The sequence below is a fragment of the Neophocaena asiaeorientalis genome, unplaced genomic scaffold (assembly GCF_003031525.2).
Source record: "Neophocaena asiaeorientalis asiaeorientalis breed wild unplaced genomic scaffold, Neophocaena_asiaeorientalis_V1.1 scaffold86, whole genome shotgun sequence".
Classification (NCBI taxonomy): Eukaryota; Metazoa; Chordata; class Mammalia; order Artiodactyla; family Phocoenidae; genus Neophocaena; species Neophocaena asiaeorientalis.
The window spans coordinates 10,191,854-10,218,563 of NW_020175039.1; the positions used below are offsets into that span (position 1 = coordinate 10,191,854).

The window sequence follows — 26,710 nt, forward strand, 5'->3', positions numbered from 1 at the left end:
TCCAAAATCCAAGCTCTTTCCATTACATTGTACTACTTCTCAATTAATGTTATTGTTAAGAGGAAAACAAATCATTTCAAAGACTTTTTTCTGAATTTTTCTGGACTTGGAACAATTTTATGAATCAAAAAAATAATTTAGACCAAAATATGAAACCAAAAGCATTGATTAAAGTCAATGAATAAACACTCTCAAGGCCTTTTTTTCAAGTTAATGCAATCTCTTTCATTAAACTGGTTTTGATTTCTATAGAGATTCAATTAAGAAAAATCAGAAAAACGCTAATTTCTAATATATTGCTAAGTTAAAGGTACATTGATTCCTTCGAGACAGCCTATAATTAAGAAATCATAATAGTCATAATGACCATAATCACTACTAAAGACAGCAATTATCCTGACCACCCCTAAGCTATGTTGTTCAATACAGTAGCCACTAGCCAAATGTGGCTATTTAAATTTAAACTTAAATTAATTAAAATTAAATAAAATCAACAATTTAATTCATCAGTTGTACTAGCCACACTGAAAGTGCTTAGTAGAGGATGTGACGAATGGCTATCATATGGGGGAGTGCAGATATAAAATATTTATAACATTACAGAAAGTTCTATTGGGCAGCACTGCCCTAGAACAAGCAAAGGAGAATTTTAGTTAGAGATTATAAATTCTTTTCTTATTTGGCGGGTTGGGGGGGGTCAGGGAGACGAGGAGGGCAGAGGGAAGTGAATCTGAGTATCATTAGAGTAATTTCTAAAAGTCTTAGGAAATATTCAAGGTTATGCAGTATGTGGCCCCTTCCACCTTGCCCTTGTCAAGTTGCTTCTGCACTTTGCTCTCCATTCTTACAATTTGGCGAACATGTCATGTTCCTCCAGTGACTTGGTGCCTTTGCACAGGGCGCTGACCCCACTCCCTCACCCTGTTAACTCATACTTTACAATTCATTTCCTTTAGAAATAGGTCCCTGAACCATCTCACTCTCCAATCTGGTTGGGGTGACCACCTCTTGGCTTGCATAAAAACAATGCAGTATATTTCACTATATTTCTGTTTAACTCCTCCCCCATTACACATCTTAATAGTCTCTGGGAACCTTGACAACAAGGACCTAAACTTGCTCATCTTTGTATCAAACACATGGCACACAGTAGATGCTCAATAAATGCTGAATGAATAACTTTACCTGGAACTTTCTTCCATGGCCAAATGGCTTAACACAAATTAAATAGTTCTTTGATAAATATGCCAACAAATACTAGCAGCTTACCCTTTGAGGTCATTGATTAATTTGTCTTTCTCCTGGACTGTTCTCTTGTGGTGCATTCGATGAAAATCACGTTCTTTCTGAGTTTTCAGCAGATCTTCTCTAGCCTTGCTGAAAAATAAAAATAATAACAACTTTAAAAATCACTGCTAATTCTTTTCTGAAAAAATTATTTACTTATCAGTTCAAATCCAGTACTAAGCAATTCAAAAGATTATTGAAAAGCAAAGATTCCACTACAATTCTCATTGAAATATCCCAACCAATATAACATATATGGGGGTGGGGAATGAACAGGCTAAAACCTGTAGTTTCAAACCTATCATTTATTCACGTTTCATTTAAATAAAAGAAAATTAAAGGTATGCTGCCACAATAACATATAATCCATCTATTTTCAAAGACAATTTGCTTATAAAATTGAAATACACATAAAATAGGATAATTCAAAATAATTACAAATAAAGGAAAAAACTTTACAAAATTTAATTCTGAACTTGCTTGAATATATGGTTAAGTGGGCTACTTAGTTCTGATAATTGTAAAAAAGAAAGCGTATAAATTCTAGAAAACCAAGATTTCATTCTGGTAAGGCATGTGAAAAATATATACCACCTACAGATCATATTACTAAAATAATTGGTAACTTAATGAGAAAAGTCTTCAATATCAGTGTTGTGATACAGAAGCATTCAACTGGATATATCTTCTGTAGACCCCTGGCATAAAGCAAGCGAGAGTATTCTTTCTCAGCCCAAGTTGTATGTGAAAAAATTAATGGAAATGTTTCCCCCACCCCTACAATGTAAGTTAGTTTCAATGTAATAATGTAAAATATAATTTATAATGTAAAAGTGGTTATCTAACAGTCTTAGTTAACTGACAAAGTGCTACTGCACTGAGATTCTAACATTCTGAAAAATGGATGGACTAAATTTGAGTACTGACAGCTCTCAAAAAGATCAGAATGGAATAAATCTGCCTCTCATATTTCAAAATTCAGATTATATGAAATAAATGCATGCAATAGATTTCTGCTTTAGAAGCTATGTCAGAGCAATCATTGAGGAATGGTGGCTGGGATAGTGCCAGAGCACTGGTATGAGTTTAGGTTTTCAGACTTCGGATGGCACATATTATGACCAGTGAGACTTCTTGCTGAAAGATCAAGCCACACATGGCATATGGTGAAAGTGTCTTTTCCATTCTTCCAAGTTTCTTTCTTTCTCCCCTACCACCTCCCACTTATTTTGGATGACCTGTACTGTTCTTCATTCTACTGTCAATGTTGTAGTTTTGACCACATGTAAATAAACATTGTGTCACAGTACTTCATGGTCTGACCATCTAACCCTCAACTTCCTTTCCAGGCCAACAATCTTGAAGGCACAAGAAAATGTTGATTAAAATATCGAGACTTGAAAAATCATCTGTGGAATATTCCAACTATTAGATAAACAGTTTATTCTTTCCAGGTTTTAACTCTGTGTGTATGTGTGAGAGAAGATGGACCAAAAAAAAGAGAGAACCCCTCTGCCACCAAAATGTGCCTAATGAGTCGAGAAGTGAGTATAAGGAGGAGTGAGTTTAAGTAGAATGACTAGAAAACATAAATGGCTGAGTTGGCATTTTGTTGTGAAAACACAAGAACATCACTTGAATTCACATTCACTTATAAGAAAAGTATGTAAAGTGTCATATACTATCATGCACATAGAAAATATTCAATAAATGCTACTGTAATCATCATCATCATCATTACTATTTAGTATAGTAGAACAGATATATTCAATTCCTCAAACAGCTACATTTATCTACCTAAAATAGGGGACATGCCAGTAGGTAAATAAATATCCCCTAAGGGATCAAAAATATCAGAATACATGATTATTAGTAACACTGATCTTTTTGTATATCTTTATAAAAGAATTTAAACTTTATGAACATCGATTTTGAGTCTACTAAAACTCCGAGTCTACACCAACTTGATGAATTACTTCATGGGCTTATATTTTATTTATCTTATCTGAAATGTAAACTCATAATAGGTTTAAAAAAACTTAGAAAAATAATATTGCAGAGTTTCTTAAACAGAACCACAAATGTGCAGCACTGCAACAACTCACTTTTTAAATATACACTTAAAGTCCTATTTGTACTCATCCCAGGAAAGAAAGCATAGGAATTGACTGAAGTATTGGACTTTATAAAGTTTTTCTGACCGTTAAATTGGTTTTCAGAGACTTGCTTTCTGTTTGGACAAATGAAGTCTACTCAGTGAATCAATTTAAATTCATTTCATGGTGATGCTTCTCCTATTATGACCTTCCTGCTGCCCATTTGCTTAATAAAAGGAAAATAAAAGTTGTACTAAAAAATAAAGTTTGAAATATTCATATAAGCTATTAATATTTAAACTATATAGTATTTTCTCATTATATTAGTAAAGCATCATTGTGTTTAAGAAAAACTTTTATTAAGACAGACACCAAATATATAAATTCTATTTCAAGTACAATGAAGCAAGTTATTCAGTGAAACATTCTATTTAGATTTGTATATCATAAAGAACACACTACTTAAATGCTTTTCCTTAATGAGATGGCAGAGTGACTAACTTCCCCATTTCAGGAAAGCAGCATATCAAAATATATAATTAAATTATAAAATATCAAGATACTCATATTTTTTCATACTATAAAAGCACTGTCCCCAAAACTCCATGTTTAACATATTAACGTAATTTAATAATGTACTCTAAAAAATTATTTTTAACTGAATGCTCCAAGTAAAATAATTTTTATTAACTGAATAGCTTTTACTAAGCTTTTAATAATAGATTTATTGAGTTATTCTGTTATTATAATTTGGCAAAATGTATCATATAAACATTTTCTTGTTTACATGCACCAAAGTAGGCCATCTTTGTCATGTATTTTTTCGTATGCAAACTTGAATCAAAGTAATTTCTGATAACAGTACTGTATAATTACCAACTATTTCATTCTCTTCAATTGGTTATAAATAAATTTGTTTAACCCACTACAATTATTATTGGAATAATTGTCAGATAGCCAAAATACTACTCAGCTAGATTAGATGCAAACTTTCATTATATTCTTAACCAAAAAAGAAAGGGGTATACCCATGTCTGGAAAAAAATACCTTCTTAATTTAACAAGCAATTACCTAAACACTAAAGCATGAAATTTTATGGGCCTCATTATTATCTTTATCCACAGTGTGTGTTTCTGAAAGTCATTAAATTAAATGGATCTTTGGAAATGCTGGGTACTCTTTGACCTTTCATAGAAGTGAATTTTGTAAGTGAAATTAGGGCCTATTAGTAAAGCACCTAATGTTTTTCTCAGTATTAACAGCCGTTTAATTTTCGTTATGCCTATATTTTCCGGTAGAAGATAAAACTAAGTATTTCATTATTTTTAAGATGGTACACTTTAATCTTCTATTTAGTAATCCCACTCAGTATTATTTCCTGCCTAATCTTCAGGACTCTCAATAAAACTTTTCTGGTCTGCATTACATTTCCTTACTATAAAAGCTCAGCAAAGGAAGACAGTACTCTAAATGGGGCAAGATGTAGCTTCAGAGAAAATTATTTAAATTCCCATCATAAAAGGAAAACGATGCCTACTCCTAAGGAATACTATAAAAGAGGCAAAAATCTTCAATTAACTACTCTAAAAATTATTAAAAGCTTAAAGAGCCAAAATGGTTTTTTTCTTAATTTTTATTGAAGTATAGTTGCTTTATAATATTGTTAGTTTCTTGCAGTACAGCAAAGTGAATCAGTCATATGTATACATATATCCACTCTTTTTTCCATTTCCTTCCAATTTAGGTCATCACAGAGCACTGAGTTCCCTGTGCTATACAGTAGGTTCTCATTAGTTATCTGTTTTATACATAGTAGTGTATATATGTCAATCCCAATCTCCCAATTCATTCCAACCCCCTCTTCCTCCCTTGGTAAACATAAATTTGTTCTATACATCTGTGACTCTATTTCTGCTTTGCAATAAGTTCATCTCTACCATTTTTCAAGATTCCACATATAAGCAATATTATAAGATATTTGTTTTTCTCTTTCTGACTTACTTCACTCTGTATGACAGTTGCTAGGTCCATCCATGTCTCTGCAAATGAGACTATTTCATTCCTTTTTACGGCTGAGTAATATTCCATTGTATATATGTACTACATCTTCTTTACCCATTCCTCTGTCAATGGACATTTAGGTTGCTTCCATGTCCTGGCTATTGTAAATAGTGCCACAATGAACATTGGGGTGCATGCATCCTTTCAAATTACAGTTTTCTCCTGATATATGCCTAGCAGTGGGATTGCTGGGTCATATTGTAGCTCTATTTTTAGTTTTTTAAGGAACCTCCATACTCTTCTCATAGTGGCTGTACCAATTTACATTCCCACCAACAGTGTAGGAGTATTCCCTTTTCTCCACACCCTCTCCAGCATTTATTGTTTCTAGATTTTTTGATGATGGCTATTCTGACTGGTGTGGGGTGATACCTCATTGTAGTTTTGATTTGCATTTCTCTAATAATTAGTAATGTTGAGCATTTTTCCATGTGTTCATTGGCCATCTGTATGTGTTCTTTGGAGAAGTGTCTATTTAGGTCTTCTGCCCATTTTTTCATTGGGTTGTTTGTTTGTTTTTATATTGAGCTTCACGAGCTGCTTGTATATTTTGGAGATTAATCCCTGGTCAGTTGCTTTGTTTGCAAATATTTTCACCCATTCTCAGGGTGCCTTTTCAATTTGTTTACGGTTTCCTTTGCTGGAAAAAGCTAAAGTTTTATTAGGTCCCATTTGTTTATTTTTGTTTTTATTTTCATTACTCTAGGAGGTGGGTCAAAAAAGATCTTGCTGTGATTTATGCCTAAGAGTGTTCTGCCCATACTTTCCTCTAAGAGTTTTATAGTATCTGGCCTTATATTTAGGTCTTTAATCCATTTTGAGTTTATTTTTGTTTATGGTGTTAGGGAGTGTTCTAATTTCATTCTTTTACAGGTAGTTGTCGAATTTTCCCAGCAGCACTTATGGAAGAGACTGTCTTTTCTCCATTGTATATTCTTGCCTCCTTAGTCATAAATTAGGTGGCCATACGTGCATGGGTTTATCTCTGAACTTTCTATTCTGTTCCATTGATCTATAATTCTGTTTCTGTGCCAGTACTATACTGTTTTGATTACTGTAGATTTGTAGTATAGTCTGAAGTCCTAGAGCCTGATTCCCCCAGCTCCATTTTTCTTTCTCAAGATTGCTTTCACTCTCTGGGGTCTTTTGGTCAAAGTGTAAAAAATTTTGTTCTAATTCTGTGAAAATTACCCTTGGTAATTTGATAGGGATTGCACTGAATCTTTAGATTGCTTTGGGTAGTACAGTCATTTTCACAATATTGATTCTTCCAAGAACATGTTATATTTCTCCAACTGTTTGTGGTATCTTTGATTTCTTTCACCAGTATTGTATAGTTTTCTGAGTAGAGGTCTTTTGCTTCCTTAGGTAAGTTTATTCCTCAGAATTTTATTCTTTTTATGTGATGGTAAATGGGATTGTTTCCTTAATCTCTCTTTCTGATCTTTCACTGTTAGTGTATATAAATGCAACCGATTTCTGTGTATTAAAAAAAAATGTACATACTGCTATATTTAAAATGGATAACCAACAAGGACCTACTGCATAACATAGGGAACCCTGCTCAATATTATGTAACAACCTAAATGGGAAAAGAATTTGGAAAAGAATAGATACATGTATATGTATAACTGAATTACTTTGCTGTAAGCCTGAAACTGTCAACATTGTTAATCAACTATACTCCAATATAAAATAAAGTGTTTTAAAAAACATATTTCTGTGTATTAATTATGTATCCTGCAACTTTACCAAATTCTTTGATGAGCATTAGTATAATCTCTCTTTCTGATCTTTCACTGTTAGTGTATATAAATGCAACCGATTTCTGTGTATTAAAAAAAAATGTACATACTGCTATATTTAAAATGGATAACCAACAAGGACCTACTGCATAACATAGGGAACCCTGCTCAATATTATGTAACAACCTAAATGGGAAAAGAATTTGGAAAAGAATAGATACATGTATATGTATAACTGAATTACTTTGCTGTAAGCCTGAAACTGTCAACATTGTTAATCAACTATACTCCAATATAAAATAAAGTGTTTTAAAAAACATATTTCTGTGTATTAATTATGTATCCTGCAACTTTACCAAATTCTTTGATGAGCATTAGTAGTTTTCTGGTAGCATCTTTAGGATTTTCTATGTATAGTAGCATGTCATCTGCAAACAGTAACAGTTTACTTCTTTTTTTCCAATTTGGATTCCTTTTATTTCTTTTTCTTCTCCAACAGCCATGGCTAGGACTTCCAAAACTATGTTGAATAATACTGGTGAGAGTGGGCATCCTTGTCTTGTTCCTGATCTTAGAGGAAATGCTTTCAGCTTTTCACCATTGAGTATGATGTTAGCTGTAGGTTTGTCATATATGGCCTTTATTATGCTGAAGTAGGTTCCATCTAAGCCCACTTTCTGGAGAGTTTTTATCATAAATGGGTGTTGAACTTTGTCAAAAGCTTTTTAAAGAGCCAAAGTGTTAATAGCACACATTCACATAAGTCCCTCCTATTTGCCAGGCACAGCTACAGGCCCTGGGGATATACTGAGCACAAGACAAGTCCCTATTATATGGAGTTCACAATGTAACAAAAATGTATACATTAGATAATTAGATGTAAAGGGCACAAATTTCTAGCTCCTTCATCTAATAACCTTATTAGGTTATCTTTAAAGATAACCTAATAACTGGAAAGAGTAACCATACAAATAGAAGACTAAAACTTATAAATATATCAATCCTTCCCCCCAAAAAAAAGTATGTATGTATAAATATATGTGTAGACACACACACATTCTTCCCAAATTGTTATAGATTCAACTCAATCTTAATTCTAATCCCACCCCTGTCTTTCTATAGAAATTGACAAAGTGATTCTTAAATTTGTATGAAAATGCAAAGGATCTAGGATAGTCAAACTGTCCTTAAAAATGAAAAACAAAGCTGGAAGACTAACTCTATCTGACTTTAAGGACTTAATTAAACTTACAGTAATCAAGAGTGTGGTATTAGTATAAGGATAACAAATAGGTTAATGGAACAGTATAGCGTATAGAAATAGACCCACAATTACAGGGTCAATTGATTTTCAACAAAAATGCCAAAGAAATTCAATGAAGGATGAAAAATCTTTTTAAGAATGGTGCTGGAACAATTGACTACTCTTACAGGAAAGAAAATTAACCTCTAGCTCATACCTCACACAGTATACAAAAATTAAAGCTAGATCACAGGCTGAAATACAAATTCTAAATCTGTAAAGGTTTTAGAAGAAAACAATATTTCTGTGACCTGGGAGTAGGCAATGGTATCTTAGCCAAAATATCAAAAGCAATGTTATAAAAAAGATAAATTAGACTTCCTCAAAATTTAAAACTTCTGCTCACCCCAAAGACACCATTAAGAAATTGAAGAATCAAGCCATAAACTGGAAGAAAATATTCACAATATTCTGACAAAGGATTTGTAACCAGAATATATAAAGAACTCTTACAACTCAAAAATAAGACAACTAATTCAACCAAAAACAGGCAAAAGATTTACACAGAAAGCAGGATCAATGAATGGCCAATAAGCACGCACACACACACACACACACACACACACACACACACACACACACAAAATGTTCACAATATCATTAGTTATCAGGAAAATGTATATCAAAACTACAAGAAGCTGCTACCATACAACCACTAAAATGGCTGAAATTTAAAAGACTAACAAAACTCAATGTTGGTGACAATATGGAGCAATTGCAACTCTCATATATTGCTCTTGAGAATGTAAAATGACTCAACTTGAATGTCAGGAAATGGACTAGCAGTTTCTTATACATCTACCCTTCATAAATTCCATTCCTAAGTTTTTATCCAAAAGAAAGAAAGCACATCCTCACAAAAAGACTTGTACACAAATGTTCATAGCAGTATCATTCATAATAACCACAGTTGGAAACAACTCAATAGAAAAAGGGTAAACAAATTGTGGTATACACTACACAATAGAGTACTACTTAGCAATAAAAGGGAACAAATTATTGATAAATGCAAAAATCACAAATAAATTTTACAGACTTTAGCTGAGTGGAAGATGTCAAACATAAAGAAATGAATATTCTGTGATTCCAGTTATGAAGTTCTCAAACTGGCAAAGCTAATCTAAGGTGGAAAATAAAATCAGAACAGTGATTGCCAGGGGAGGGAATGACTGAGAAGGGACACAAAACAAATTCCTGGATAGATAGAAATGTTCTATAGTAACATGAGTATGGAGGTTACAAGACTTCATCTGTTTGTCAAAATTATGTAGCTAAGACTTGTACATTTCAATTTATGTAAATTATAACACAAAAAAAGAACTGTAAAAAATAATATAATAAACAGGATGTGGGGTAGGGTGTGGGTGGAGATAAAAACAAGAATGGCAGAAAGTTGATAAGTGTTGAAACTGTCTGACAGGCCCAAGAAGTTCATTATTTTATTTTGTTTACTTTCTATATGCTTGGTATTTGTTTAGAATTAAAAAGTTAAGAAGTTAAATATTTTTGGTTAAAATAACAATTGGTCTACATTTCAATATAAAAGTACAGTTATATTCTAATCTTCCAAGAAAGAATGTCAAACTCCTACTTATATCATTCCTCTCCAGTATCTATTATGTGTTGGGTTGGTCAAAAACTTCACTCAGGTTTTGCCGTAAGATGTTCTGAACGAACTTTTTGGCCAATCCAATAATATATTTAATGTAACCATAAATCTTTTTAATAATGCTGTTTTTCCCTTAAAAACATCCATAAAGAAATTTTCCAAGCAGTTTTTTCCCAAACCTTTTTTTTATCAAGATTTAATTGACATGTAACATTATATCAGTTTCAGGTGTACAACATACTGATTGGATGTATGTTTGTATATATTGCAAAATAATCACAATAAGTCTGGTTAACACCCATCACGAAACATACAGATACACCATATACCAAATTTTATATTTTAGAAGATAATCTACATTTGCAGCAAATATAGGGAAAGCCCCTGTTCTAAAATTGGCATTGCTTACAGCAGAGAACAAGACAATTTCTTTTTTAATTATAGCAATTCAGATACTTTATAGTGAAATATTTTCCCTTTTCATCTCTTCCTTCATGCTTCACCATTGCTGAATTTCAAAAATAATGATATGATAATATTTTTTAAATCTAGGGATGACAGCCTTTAGAGATATTGATAATAATAGCTGACATTTTCACAGCACTTTGTGATTTACACAGCCCTTTAATATAGATTATCTTATTTAGTTATCACATCACTCCCTAGGAGTTAATAATATTATGCATAATTATTCCCAGTATAACAGTAAGGAAACTGAGTTAATAAGTAGCAGAATATTGGAAGCTAGGTATTTGAACTTTAAGTTCAGTACTCTTTCCATGGCAAATCTTCCCTAGATAAATAATAAGCTTACAGCTATATGATTTCACTGATTTTTCTAGATTCATCACTAAATGCTACCAGTTTAATCAAGATAACATATAACACATCTGTAACCTGACTCTTTTTATGTATTAAATATTATTATTAGAAAAGTATTTGACATCTACATTTATCTTGCTTTAAGAAACAGCCTTAATCCTAAAAAAGAAAACTTTAATGTAAATTCCTTAAAGGGAATCCCATGTTTATCACTAATTCCTACTGGGAAAATACCCTCACAAGTCAAATTGAAAAACCTGTGTGATGAAACTTACAATTTGGGGCAAACTTGTAGCATGACAGAGGTAGTTTTGGGAATTCGTTACAAAATTTCAGTCTCCATTTTCTGGGAATGTATCCAACAAAATTAGGCCACAGGGACATCCTTCATCAAAAGGGGCTGTGAAGCACAATTTGCTTAATATTCATTCAATGATATAAATATTAGGCATTTACTAAGGGTCAAGCAGCTTTCCTTCAAATTTTCCATGTCAGGTAGACTAAACAAAATAAATATTTTCCTTTTCTAATTTGTATAAGTTTAATTATATCAAGTAAGATAGATTTGAGAGATACCATAAGCCCACTGAAACTAAAACTATATTTTAGTAAATACAGTAAATTTTAAAAACATTTAGTAATCTGATATTTTAGTAAACATGAACAAGAGACAGATTTCATTTGAGTGATAGCTGTTTGAATCATGGTTTCTTTTAACATTAAGTTAATAATTTGCATGGGCAACAGTTTATATGGTTTTGATTATAGTTATTAAATATAATATTCAATAAACAACCAGTAACAAAAATGATCATTTCATAGCACTGGGGCAAAACTCATTGCAGAAAGAGGCTCTACCTATTCAAAAGAAATTAGCAAACTCAAGCAATAATTCAAAGGAGATCAGGAACTGAAACAGTATGCCAGGCAACACTCTGAAAAATTTGCTGTGTCAAATTCCCAGTGCATCCATTAGGTGTGAGTGTCAGGGCCAAGAGCACAAACCACTTCTGAGAAATGGAACTGAGGATAGAGAGGATGCTGGTTCTAGTACTATCATTCTGTGGATCATCATACACTTCCATCTAAAATGTAAAATCCCAAATAGTACATCCATAGATAATATGAAAGTTGTATAACTTGCAAAATACATTTCTGTAAGTGCACATAATAACTGAATAAAGAATCATACAAATTATCATTTATTTACCACCACCTTTCAAAAGCAGAAACTTATTTTAAATGTTTCCTTCACCTGGCAATACAGTCTCGTTTCTTTACATTAAAGTATTTTACAAAGATCTTAGAAATATTATGTTCCTTTATGGTAGTTCTGTTTATCTAATTTTTGTTTTAATATGATTCTTTAACAGAGAAAGCCCCTCTTCAAATGTTTAATAAAAATTAATGAACAAAGCATAAACTGTCTACTCCATATCTAAGCATTAATTTTTCACCTAACATTGTCTTAGATGAGTATGTTCACCCCAAGTCAACACATTCACATATTTGTCTTTGCCAGAATAACACTGTACATTTATCTAAGTTTGTTTGCCAAAACTTGCATGTCTTTCATTAATTTAGAAAGAAAGAAACATGCAGAGATATTTGGTTTCTGTTACGTTTCTCTTCTGTGCATAAATTCATGCTATGAAATTACAAAATAACAGCTCTCTTTGGGCAACTTTCAAATACTGAAATTGCTCTACTAAGAATACACTAGCTCCTTCCTTCCTCTAGCTTTCTATAATTTTATTATTATCTCAGAAATTAGCTTACCCTCATAGGGGAAGATTTCCACAAGCAATGATAAGACTATCAAAATACATAAGGAAGCGAATGTTACATAACAAATTAACAACCTCCTGCACAACCCCCTGCATTCCACTCTTGTTGGTGAATTACAGTTGTGAGTGTTCTGCTCATCTGTTCAATTAATTTGCTGGTGAAGCCTTTCATATTCTTTCCAACTAGAATTGACATATAATTCATTTCTCCAGAGTTAAAGCTCTGTTGCATTAACCACCATCCACCTATTAGCTAATTCAATGCCTTACATTTATTTAGACCAAAAATTTTTTTTAAAGTCATTTTAAAATAACATACTCAGCTGCTTGTTTATAGTGCTTCAATTCTTTCTTCAAAATTTTGTTCTCATTTTCTAAAAGCATATTCTGGGTGTAGACATCTGGAACATGCCCGCCACCTCTAAGTTCAGTTACTCCCTTCTGTATTAACTCATACCTAGGATAAAATCAAACAAAAGACTTTATATTGTTTCTTTCTACTACATTGGCTTAGTTTATGTACATTTCAAAAAGTTAAATCACTTTTTAAAAATTTATTTATTTATTTATTTTTGGCGGCATCGGGTCTTCGTTGCTGCGCGCAGGCTTTCTCTAGTTGTGACAAGCGGGGGCTATTCTTCATTGCGGTGCGCAGGCTTCTCATTGTGGTGGCTTCTCTTGCTGCTCTTGTTGCGGAACACAGGCTTTAGGCAAGTGGGCTTCAGCAGTTGCGGTGCTTGGGCTTAGCTGCTCCACGGCATGTGGGATCTTCCTGGACCAGGGCTCGAACCCATGTCTCCTGCATTGGCAGGCGGACTCTTAACTACTGCGTCACCAGGGAAGCCCAAAAAGTTAAGTCTTAGGGAATGTTTATAGTGATAAGTTGCAATATAACTTTTTAAATTTAAAATGTCAATATTCATAAGATATTTTTAAAATAAAATATTAATGAATTGCTAAGTACTAATATCATCATGGTGCATAAAATATAACTGAACATCTCCTATGCTCCAGGCACTAGTCCAGACACTGGTGAAATTAACAAAAATGTCCAAGTCCCTACCTATCTAATGGAGTTTCCATTCTAATGTGGATGGTGATATATTCTATGAAGTAAAATAAAGCAAGATAAGAGAAACAGAGAGACTGAAGTAGAGAATGATGGGGGTGTTTGTGAGATTTTTTATAAGGTGGCCAGAGAAAGTATAACTGACAAAGTGATATTTCAGCAGGGAACTGAAGGGAATGAGAGACTAAGCCATGTGGATATGTGGGAGAGGAGCATTCTTGGCTGATAGAAAAGTAAATGTAAAACAAGGAGGCATTTGACAAATACAATACAAAGCAAAAAGCCAGTACATCTGTAGTATTTGGAAACGGAGCCAACTAAGTGAGTAGGAAAGAGAATGGTGAAAGATAAGTCAGGAAGACAGCAGGGAGCCAGAAAGAGGAATGTGATTTTACTCTGAATCAGAGCCATCAGAATGCTTTAAGAGATAAGTGACACTGATCAGATTTATGTTTTAAAAGGATTAGTCTGGCATCTGTTTGAAGAAACTGACTCTAGAGAAGCAAGAGTGGAACCAGAGAGTCTAGTTAGGAGGCTGCTGCAATAGTTCAGGAGAGAAAGATTGGTGGCTTAGACAAAGTTGGTAACAGTAAGGATTGTGAGGAATGGGTATCTTCTGGACGTGCTGTAAAGATGGAGCCAACAGGATTCTCCTACAGATCAGATGTCAGGTGTTGGTTAAAAAAGAAAAGTCAAGGATGACTCCAAGGATTTTGGCTGAGCAACAGACAGACATTTAGTGGGGACAAATGCAGTAGGAACTGGGTGCTTAGAGAAATCAAGGAACTGTTTCTATCCATGTTAAATGCAATATGTCTGCTGGGCAATTAAGTGAAAATGAACATTATAAGTACATGTCCAGAGTTCAGGGAAAAAGTTAGGACATGCAGTTTAAATCTGGGAATGATCAGTAAATAGATACACTTTCAAGTCACAAGATTGGATGAAGCCAGTTAGGAAGTGAATGTAAAGAGAGAAGTAAGGAAGACCTAGGACTATTTCAAGATTGGGAAGAGAAGGAAATACTACCAAATAGAGACTAAGAAAGAGAGGGGGCAGTGAAGCAGTGAAAGAATAGAAGAGTGCTTGGGTCAGGGACCAAGCGAAGAAAGTGTTGCAAGAAATGAGAAATGGGTAACAGTGACAAATGATGCAAGGAGACTGAATAGGAGTACTGAGGATCAATCACTGAATTTGGCAATGTGAAGTCACTGAAAAAAGTTTCAGTAGAGTCATGGAGGTGAAAGTGGAACTAGAGTAGGAATGAGAGAGTAGGAAATGAGGAAGTCGCAACAAACTCTTTCAAGGAGATAAGCTATAAAGCAGAGCCCAGGAAATCAAGATGAACCTAGAAGAGAAAGTGGAGTCCAGGGTGTTTTGTTTTCTTCTATTTTTTAATATATGACATATTATTGTACATCTCTGTGCTGATGTGAGTGATTCAGCAGAGAAGGAAAAAGTTTACAGTGCAGGAAAGAGAGGGGACAATTGCAGGAGTCATGTGCTTGAGTAGGTGAGAGGAGCTGGGATCCAGTAGAGGAGAGCTGGCCTCAGCTGACAGGGTATATGGCTCAGCCGCTGTGACAGGAGAGAGGGAGAATGCTGACAACAGAGGTGGCAGGTTGGTAGAGAGGAAGCAAGAGTTGTGGAACTTCCATTTTCTCAGTGAAATAAGAAGGAACATCAGAAAATCATTTATAAATCTGTAAATAAGTACAATTTTAATCATTATATGTAGCAATTAATAAAGTTAAATAAAAAACAACCACAACATAGAAAAACATTTCAAGTAATATAGTTATTAACAAAGAAATCCCTACAAACCTTGCTATAGATGAGCTAAATATTAATTTAAAATGTTTAATTTTCAGCATTTTCATATTTTAAATCTTAACTTTATTAATATATTACACATTAGTCACATGTTTTGTGTTATATATATATCTTATCTGATACCAAAAAATAGCAAGAAAACCTCTGTAAAATATCCAAAAGTTTAAGATAATTGAATCAATATTAAATGATATTTGCCACAACTTACAAAACAACAAATAGATAACCATTTAAGCATAAAATCACTTTTCTATACATATTTGGAATGTGGTTTATACTTATCTCAAAAGAAAAGACATAAGGATTGACTGAAGTATTGGACCATAAAGTTTTTCTGACCATAAAATTGGTTTTCAGCAACTTGCTTTATTTAATGCAGAAAAAAAGTCACTAAAGAAATTATTTCAAGAAGAAAAAAAGTGATATGAAGGCCACTAAAATAAATGCTATGTAAATAAATTAATATGTGGTAAAAGTTTCAACTGCACTACCCACGTTTGAGTAATTATGTATTATGCCAAATTTTATTGGCTAAAAGCAGCAATATTTACCCTTTTGTGAAAATTAAAGGAATATTATACTAATTTATAATTTCTTCTAAAATTAAGAAAAAATTAAAATAGCAATTAAATATTATAAATAATTGCACTATTACATTTGATGGCATTTTTACTACCATCCAACCTTCAGTAGAATGGTAGGAACGGAAGCCAAACTGGAGAGAACCAAGGATGTAAAAGAGTAAAGAAAGAAAGAAAATAGCCTGTTTTCAAAACACTTGGCTGTAAAGGGAAGAAGAGTTGGAGTGAGTTAGAGATAATAAGAGGAAGAGGCAAAGAGCAAGAATGTACATTTCACGTGAGTCCTGACCTTGTTAACAGCCAGCAAAACAATCCAGTGGAGGAAAGGAGATGGTTGACATATGCTCGGTAAGGGTACATAAAAGGCACTACCATAATTTCTCCATTTTAACCCTTTCTTTAATTTTGCCCCCAGGGAAATTATAATTGTCCACAGAGCACTTCTAAAGGGTCATAAAAATATCATTGACTAAACCCACAGTGCAGACTTTGTGTGGTTCATAGAATATTATGAATATGTATAATCTTTTCTGTGTGAGCTAACAGTCAGAAAATAAATATTTAGAATTTGGAGAAAAAAAAAAGTTTCTGGGCCATATGGTTTCCGCTGTGACTAATTAAATTTGCCATTAAATGTAATAGTGTGAAAGCAACCAGAGACAAATAGACAATACCTAAAAGATAGGTCATGGCTGTGTTCCAATAAAATTTTATTTACCAAAACAGGAGGCATGTTAGATTTGGCCCCAGAGCCTTAGTGTGCTGACCCCAGATTCAATGGATTTACTGCAATTACTGTTTGAGGAATGAAGGAACATATGCCAAATTTCACTGCCCAGGTTTTTTGGTTTGGGGAGTTTTTGTTTGTTTTTTGTGGGGTTTTTTTTTTTTTTAAAACCAACAATAGAGAAACCTTGCTTCACCACCTTTTGTAAAATTAAATGAATTTACAGCAATGATATATTACAAGTGTTTTTCTCTATAATAGAAATTATAAAAATAATATATATGGGCTCTCCTGGTGGAGCAGTGTTTAAGAATCCGCTTGCCAATGCAATATATATATATATAATATTCCTACAGTCTTACTATGCATAATAAGTAAAAGTTTCTGATCAAAGTAAAAAATGTTTCATTTGAAAAAAATATCCAATACAGTATAATCTCATTACAAATAATTTGTAATCTCATTACAAACTGGTGGCTAGGGAGGATAAGAATAAAATAATTTGAACCACAGTATTACTAAGCCCATATAATGAAGAGTTATTTATACAAATTTTACATTATGATTACAATATTATGCTAAATGTAATGCTTACTTAGGGGTTCTATAAATCTTAATACTATTGTACTTTTCTGAAATTTCATCTCAATTCAAATTGCTAAATCTAAAAGGATAATATGGCAACAAGCACCTAATTAAGAGCATACTTGGTTCCAGATTTCTCCAAGGGGATCATTTCATACTTTGGACTGGCCAAACATGTAAGCACTACATGTCCTAACACATATCTTTAGAAGAAAAACAGGAAACTGAACCACATTAATCTTTCATTAGTACTGCAAATTAACCATCTACCTACTTTTATAAAAATGTATTTTCTAATACATTTGTAATTATTTCTTAGGGACATTTTTACAAAAATTATTCACACAACTTCCAGATTTAATAGGAAGAGTATTATTTTTCTACCATCAAACTTGCTCTTTTTCCTAAACTGTATTAATCAAAAATGGTTCTCCTAGTTAAATTTATTAACATTAGACATGCAATTTAAAATAATGAAACTGATTTCTTCTATGTGCATGGTCTCTGTAGATGAGAACGAAAAAAAGCAGAATATAAAAATTAAATCAAAGTTGGATTAGTAGAAATTACAAATTGCACCTATATTTAAAATTAGGATTGAACTCCAAAACACTATAAACAACTTTATATATCATATTATTCCTTCTTTCTATAATACAATGGCTTTTAAAAATCAAACATTTTATTATCCAATTATTTAATAATATTTTGTTAACAAATGTTAGGACTCTGAAAATGTGTCTGGTGACATTACCACTACAGCAAAGGAATAAAGACAGTATGCCTGCTGATTTTCATAACCAATAAGTTATTAAATTTTCAATTATAACAAGAAAAAGGTATCATTTGACAATGTAATTCCACTTAGTTCTAAAGGAAGGGATATTTGTAGAAAAAAAATTAGTTGTGTGAGTAGAGAAAAGCAGGCCATTACACTCTAAGTAAAACAAGCAAAGTAGTACTGTTAGCAGGATGTCTTAATACAGGAAATTATACCCTTATAATTATTCAAAAGACATTTTAAAAATATTTTATCAAATAGCTTCATATTATATAACTACAGGAGACATTCCATTTTATTGATTCTTGAAAATCACCTAAATTTATATATTTAGAAAAGATATTTATTAAAAATTTCTTTGAAATTGATATCCTGATTGTGTGTGTATGTGTGTTGTGGTTTCAGTGGTGGTGATGAGAAAAGTTTCTATCCAGTTCATTCATTTTACATAAGCTGAGTCACTCAAAGTCTTTTAAGATGATTAAAAGTACACATGTTAAATAATGTTAGTATTTCTAGAGAACTATTTCCTTAATTGTTTACCATTCAGACTGAAAGCAATCAAGAGTTCTAGTCATTCCCATTTTGATCAGGAAATTGCAGAGAAAGTCTTCTATTGTTTCAGGTACTGCATGCTTTGAAGAAAGGACTGTTTTCTGCTCCTAAAATTTAAATGTGTGATTACTTATTTTGAAAATATCAAAGCTTTGATTAATTGTACACATAGGCCTTACATTCATTCATTCATTCATTCACTTTTTAAAGAATTTTGTTGACTATTATGTCCAGGAACTATTTTAATCACTAGGGATAAAGCAGTGATGAAAACAGACAAGACTCAGTCCTCATAACTGATAGTCAAGAATATGGGGACAGAAAATGAACAACTAAATTAAAAATATATAGTATGGTAGATGCTACTAAGTGCCTGGGGGTACAGACAGAGGATTGAACCGAGGGAAAGCCAGGTAGGGAGCAGATACGTGTGTGGAGCTGGGCTGCTATGTACATAGGGTGATGAAGGAAGATTTCATTGAGAAAGCGGCATCTGAACATAAATCTAGAGAAGAGGTAGAGTCATGTTCCAGATACAGCATTAGCAAGTACAAAGGCAGGCAAGACTGTGATTGGATTGTTTGAAAAACAATAAGGAGGTCACCTTGCCCTAACAATAGTATATAACAAATTAAATATACATATATGTATAGATCATTTAATTATTTTAATTATTATCATTATAAAAAGAAATGTGGTTTGGGTGCCTTGATTTCTAGAAACACTACGGAAGAAATTATGTGCAATAGAGGGCTCTTGTACTATTATTTCATAATGGAAATAAATAAGTCTATCAACTAGATTAGGGGTCAGCTAACTGTTCTCATAAACAAAGTTTATTAGAACCCCACCATGCCCACTTATTTACATATTGTCTATGGCTGTTTTTGCACTACAGTTGAGCAGTTGCAACAGAGACCTTATGCCCTTCAAAACACAAAATATCTTCTATGTGACCCTTGTGAGAACAAGTTTAGAGATCCTTAAACTAGAGAAATGGAGATATTTCAGCAAGTGAGATATGAAAGTAGGACAGTCATAACAACTACCATATCACTTATCACTGTATAAAATAAATAAAGTAATGGGTACATTCTTAATATCAACAGCATCATTGTCTCCAGAGTACATTCATTTTCTTCTCATTGGTAAGAACTCAGTAATCTCACTGCAGAATATTTGGATAGTCAGATCTATTTTCACCTATAGAAACCCAGCAATGGACTTTCCTTCCTACTTCCCCTTCCCAACTTGGTAATGGTTACAGACCAGGTTACAAAGAATGCACACAATGGTTACACAGAAATGCACTGAAGAAAGAAAATCTTTCTTGCTACAAAAAGTCATTTAAAAGTTCTATGAATACTTTAATACTGATGTTAATTACTAGTGGCTATTATGACAATCAAAATAGTGATGAGTTTAAGCAAATTTAGGGGGCTACAGAAAATTCCTGACAAATGATGGGGTTTTAAAAAATTTTTTAAAGCTCATGCAGAATAACTTCTCTTTCCTAAGATCATTAAAAAAGATATCATATAACAATGATGATTATGTGTAGGACCCTATATCAAACATCATGGGAGATGCCAAAGTAGCAAGAGTACAGCATGCCTGTCATCCATCAAGTTGTTGAATTCTGGTAGAAGATTTTATATTTATAACTGTTAGGTAAAGACATAATATAGCTCAAAGCAAGCATTCATTATACTTAATAAATGCTACCTTAGATTTTGGGTCAGTAACTTTGAACATGATATTTTAAGATGAGAAGGATGATAGTTGAAGGAATCAGGAACATAGGAGAAAAGGGAAGACAGACTGTACCTACTCTAGTTTCTAAAGATGCCTATGGACTGCTTGCTCACAAGATGCTTGTTTGTATGGTTGCAGCACATAAGATTCCTGCCTTCTCAAATAAATGTTTTCTCTTCCTGAACACATCTTATACACACACCTTGAAACAGCCAAAACAGAAATCCAACCACTTTAAACTGCCATAGTTCTTACTTATATGTTGAGATTTATAATCCTGACAATATATTTATGTATCTAATCTACAGTCCTTCAGCATTATACACCACACACACACACACACACACACACACACACACACACACACACGTTCCAAGCTGTAATGTGATCATAAATGTCTCTTTTATCTTTACAAATAATATTAACTTAACATATATTTGCTGAATATCACCCATATGCCAGGCACTGTGTGAAAAGTGCGAGGAATTAAATATGAATAAGACACCGTCCCTGTCTCAAGGAATTGAAAGACCAGTTGAGTAAAAAACAAAACATGTAAACAAATAACAGTATAGAAGCTCTACTATTTGTGATTAGTTTTGATTATAAAAGCCTATTTATAAGTCTACACAGAACATCATACATACAGCCAATAGGTACATTTATGTAATTTTAAGTTGCATTTTTATCTCAATTATACAATATATACAACTCTCATTACAGCTTTAAAACTAATTTAATGATGGTGTTAATAAAGCACCTCAGAATAAGGACCAAAAGAGCCAAGGCTCTAGAAACTAGCAAATATGCCTCACTTTACAAAATGCTGAATTATTAAAAAGTCCATCCACATGTGAACCAGAAATCTGTTGGAGACAAAAGTGGCTCTAGCATGTTGCTTAGTTTTTTCTATGAAAGTTATAAAGGTGAAATTTTCTAATTAGAGAGGTTTCTAAATAGTGTCTTGTGTGAAAAAATAGAGATCGTCTTGGTAAAGTGATAAAGGTGGAAAGTATTTCACTTGTCTTGGGTAGGTAAAAGAAGGCTTTGTTAAGAAAGACTCTTTTAAGTTGGAATTTATAGAAGAAGAGGAAGTTCAATGGGTGAAGAAGGATGGAAGGAAATTCAAGGCAAGAAAAACATCAGAGGCAAAGACAAGGAATGAGAGTTCAGTCCATTCAAGCTCAAGGTCTTATGGAGAAAGGACCAAAGAGAAAGTTGGAAAGCCAGACAGAAAGCACATCAAGACGGTCAAGGCAGACGGAAGGATGGAGACATTGCTGATTTAAGTAGAGGAGTGATAAATTCAAATTTGTGTTTTAAAACCTCCTTTACATGCAAGTAGAAGGAGGTGCAGTATCAGCAGCATGACAGTAGCTCTGATGAGAGAAGACAAAAGGTGAATCTGAGACAAACTAAGTAAGGAACGAAAGCAAAGAGAAGGATATGAGATATGTTGAGAACAAAATCAGAGAGGACTTAAGAATTAATTAAATGTTGAATACCAAAGAATTACTGGACCATATATCAAAACTGTCTTGATATAGTTTGAACTATTCAACTCAGTGAGTTTCTTTGAAAATTGTTTTTTTGACTCCTGAGAATCAATCGACTCTTTAATTCAAATTAAGTCAAAGATACTAGTTTGAAGAATCTATAGGCAAGGCTCGCGGTACAAGTAGCCTGGTTCTTTAACTAAAATTAAATGTGTACATCAAGGGACTAGGAACTCAATAATGACAAACAGCTCTTTTTATTGTGATTTAATCATTGAACATATAAAAGTAATGAAAATTATTTTATGTATTTATTTCATTAGCATATATGATATGTAAGATTTAAAATGGACTTTAATGAAACCAAAGTCTAAAGAAAAGGAGGAGACCTTCAAGATGGCAGAAGAGTAAGACGTGGAGATCACCTTCCTCCCCACAAATACATCAGAAATACATATACATGTCCAACAACTCCTACAGAACACCTACTGAACGCTGGCAGAAGACCTCAGACCTCCCAAAAGGCAAGAAACTCCCCCACGTACCTGGGTAGGGCAAAAGAAAAAAGAATAAACAGAGACAAAAGAATAGGGACGGGACCCGCACCAGTGGGAGGGAGCTGTGAAGGAGGAAAAGTTTCCACACACTAGGAAGCCCCTAAACTGGCGGAGACGGGAAGTGGCGGGGCTGGGGGAGCTTTGGGGCCACTGAGGAGAGCGCAGCAACAGGGGTGCGGAGGGCAAAGCCGGGAGATTCCCGCACAGAGGATAGGTGCCTACCAGCAATCACCAGCCCGAGAGGCTTGTCTGCTCACCCGCCAAGGCAGGCAGGGGCTGGGAGCTGAGGCTCAGGCTTCGGAGGTCGGATCCCAAGGAGAGGACTGGGGTTGGCTGCGTGAACACAGCCTGAAGGGGCTACTGCGCCACAGCTAGCTAGGAGGGAGTCCGGGAAAAACTCTGGAACAGCCTAAGAGGCAAGAAACCATTGTTTCGGGGTACGTGAGGAGAGGGGATTCAGAGCACCGCCTAAATGAGCTCCAGAGACAGGCGCGAGCCGCGGCTATCAGCATGGACCCCAGAGACGGGCATGAGACGCTAAGGCTGCTGCTGCCACCACCAAGAAGCCTGTGTGCAAGCACAGGTCACTATCCACACCTTCCCTCCAAGGAGCGTGTGCAGCCCGCCACCTCCAGGGTCCCATGATCCAGGGACAACTTCCCTGGGAGAACACACAGCACCTCGGGCTGGTGCAACGTCACACTGGCCTCTGCCGCCACAGGCTCGCCCCGCATCCACACCCCTGCCTCCCCCACCCCTGGCCTGAGTGAGCCAGAACCCCCGAATCAGCTGCTCCTTTAACCCTGTCCTGTCTGAGCGGGAACAAATGCCTTCAGGTGACCTACACACAGAGGCGGGGCCAAATCCAAAGCTGAACCCCAGGAGCTGTGCGAACAAAGACGAGAAAGGGAAATTTCTCCCAGAAGCCTCAGGAGCAGCGGATTAAATCTCCACAATCAACGTGATATACCCTGCATCTGTGGAATACCTGAATAGACAACGAATCATCCCAAAACTGAGGCAGTGGACTTTGGGAGCAACAATGTTTTGGTTTTGTTTTTCCTTTTTCTCTTTTTGTGACTGTGTATGTGTATGCTTCTTTGTTTGATTTTGTCTATAGCTTTGTTTTTACCATTTGTCCTAGGGATCTATCCTTTTTTTTTTTTTTTTTTTTTTATTTTTTTTTTACCATTTTTTTTTAGTATAGTTTTTAGCACTTGTTATCATTGGTGGATTTGTTTTTTGGTTTGGTTGCTCTCTTCTTTCTTTCTTTCCTATGTTGTTCTTTTTTTTATTACTTTTAAAATTTCTTTTATTCTCAATACTTATTTATTATTTTTAAAAGTTTATTTTATTTTATTTTTTTCTTTCTTTCTTTCCTTTATTCTCCCGTTTCTTCTAAGCCATGTAGCTGACAGGGTCTCAGTGCTTCAGCCAGGTATCAGGCCTGTGCCTCTGAGGAGGGAGACCCGAGTTCAGGACATTGATCCACCAGAGACCTCCTGGCCCCACGTAATATCAAACGGCAGAAGCTCTGCCAGAGATCTCCATCTCAATGTTAAGACCCAGCTCCACTCAACGACCAGCAAGCTACAGTGCTGGACACCCTATGCCAAACAAATAGCAAGACAGGAACACAACCCCATCCATTAGCAGAGAGGCTGCTGAAAATCATAATAAGGTCACAAACATCCCAAAACACACCAACAGACATAGTCCTGCCCACCAGAAAGACAAGATCCAGCCTCATCCACCAGAACACAGGCACTAGTCCCCTCCACCAGGAAGCCTACACAACCCACTAAAGCAACCTTAGCCATGGGGGGCAGACACCAAAAACAATGGGGACTACGAACCTGCCCTGTGGAAAGGAGACCCGTAACACAGTAAGTTAAGCAAAATGAGAAGACAGAGAAACACACAACAGATGAAGGAGCAAGATAAAAACCCACCAGACCAAACAAATGAAGAGGACATAGGCAGTCTACCTGAAAAAGAATTCAGAGTAATGATAGTAAAGGTGATCCAAAATCTTGGAAATAGAATGAAGAAAATACAAAAAACATTTCATAAGGACCTGGAAGAACTAAAGAACAAACAAACAATGATGAACAACACAGTAAATGAAATTAAAAATTCTCAGGGGGCTTCCCTGGTGGCGCAGTGGTTGAGAGTCCGCCTGCCGATGCACGGGACACGGGTTCGTATCCCGATCCGGGAAGATCCCACATGCCACGGAGCGGCTGGGCCCGTGAGCCATGGCCGCTGAGCCTGGGCGTCTGGAGCCTGTGCTCCGCAACGGGAGAGGCCACAACAGTGAGAGGCCCGTACACGGCAAAAAAAAAAAATTCTCAGGAAGGAATCGATAGCAGAAAACCTGAGGCAGAAGAACGGATAAGGGACCTGGAAGATAAAATAGTGGAAATAACTACTGCAGAGCAGAATAAAGAAAAAACAATTAAAAGAATTGAGGACAGTCTCAGAGAAATCTGGGACAACATTAAACACACCAAGATTCAAATTGTAGGGGTCCCAGAAGAAGTGAAAAAGAAAGGGACTGAGAAGATATTTGAAGAAATTATAGTTGAAAGCTTCCCTAATATGGGAAAGGAAATAGTCAATCAACTCCAGGAAGTGCAGAGAGTCCCATATAGGATAAAAACAAGGAAAAACATGCCAAGACACATATTAATCAAACTATCAAAACATAAATATAAAGAAAGAATATTAAAAGCAGCAAGGGGAAAACAACAAATATCATACAAGGGAATCCCCATAAGGTTAACAGCTGATCTTTCAGCCCAAACTCTGCAAGGCAGAAGGGTGTGGCAGGACATATTTTAAGTGATGAAAGGGAAAAGCTACAACCAAGATTACTCTACCCAGAAAGGATCTCTTTCAGATTTGACAGAGAAATTAAAACCTTTACAGACAAGCAAAAGGTAAGAGAATTCAGCATCACCAAACCAGCTTTACAACAAATGCTAAAGAAACTTCTCTATGCAGGAAACACAAGAGAAGAAAAGACCTACAATAACAAACCGAAAACAATTAAGAAAATGGTAATAGGAACATACATATTGATAACAACCTTAAATGTAAATGGATTAAATGCTCCAACCAAAAGACATAGACTGGCTGAATGGATATAAAAACAAGACCCGTATATATGCTGTCTACAAAAGACCAACTTCAGACCCAGGGACACATACAGACTGAAAGTGAGGGGATGGAAAAAGATATTCCATGCAAATGGAAAGCAAAAGAAAGCTGGAGTAGAGTAGTAATTCTCATATCAGACAAAATAGACTTTAAAATAAAGACTATTACAAGAGACAAAGAAGGACACTACATAATGATCAAGGGATCGATCCAAGAAGAAGATATAACAATTGTAAATATCTATGCACCCAACATAGGAGCACCTCAATACAGTAGGCAAATGCTAAGAGCCATAAAAGGGGAAATGGACATTAACACAGTCATACTAGGGAACTTTAACACCGCACTTTCACCAGGGGACAGATCATCCAAAATGAAAATAAATAAGGAAATACAAGCTTTAAATGATACATTAAACAAGAGGGACTTAATTGATATTTATAAGACATTCCATGCAAAAACAACAGAATACACTTTCTTCTCAAGTGCTCATGGAACATTCTCCAGGATAGATCATATCTTGGGTCACAAATCAAGCCTTGGTAAATTTAAGAAAATTGAAATCACATCAAGTATCTTTTCTGACCACAACGTTATGAGACTAGATATCAACTACAAGAAAAAATCTGTAAAAAATACAAACACATGGAGGCTAAACAATACACTACTTAATAACCAAGAGATCACTGAAGAAATCAAAGAGGAAATCAAAAAATACCTAGAAACAAATGACAATGAAAACACGATGACCCAAAACCTATGGGATGCAGCAAAAGCAGTTCTAAGAGGGAAGTTTATAGCAGTAAAATCGTACCACAAGAAACAAGAAACATATCAAATAAACAACCTAACCTTATACCTAAAGCAATTAGAGAAAGAAGAACAAAAAACCCCCAAA

General features: G+C 34.6%; 1 protein-coding gene across 1 annotated transcript in view; it reads right to left on the minus strand.

Annotated features, from left to right (window-relative positions):
• Positions 1-26,710, minus strand: part of SPAG16 (sperm associated antigen 16) — an 843,476-nt gene that overhangs the window by 801,411 nt on the left and 15,355 nt on the right. The window contains exons 4-6 of the mRNA XM_024763282.1: positions 18,831-18,949; positions 13,031-13,168; positions 1,270-1,377 (exon numbers count right to left, since the gene is read on the minus strand). Of these exons, the coding sequence (XP_024619050.1) occupies positions 1,270-1,377; positions 13,031-13,168; positions 18,831-18,949 (365 nt within the window). The remainder of the gene's footprint in view (positions 1-1,269; positions 1,378-13,030; positions 13,169-18,830; positions 18,950-26,710) is intronic.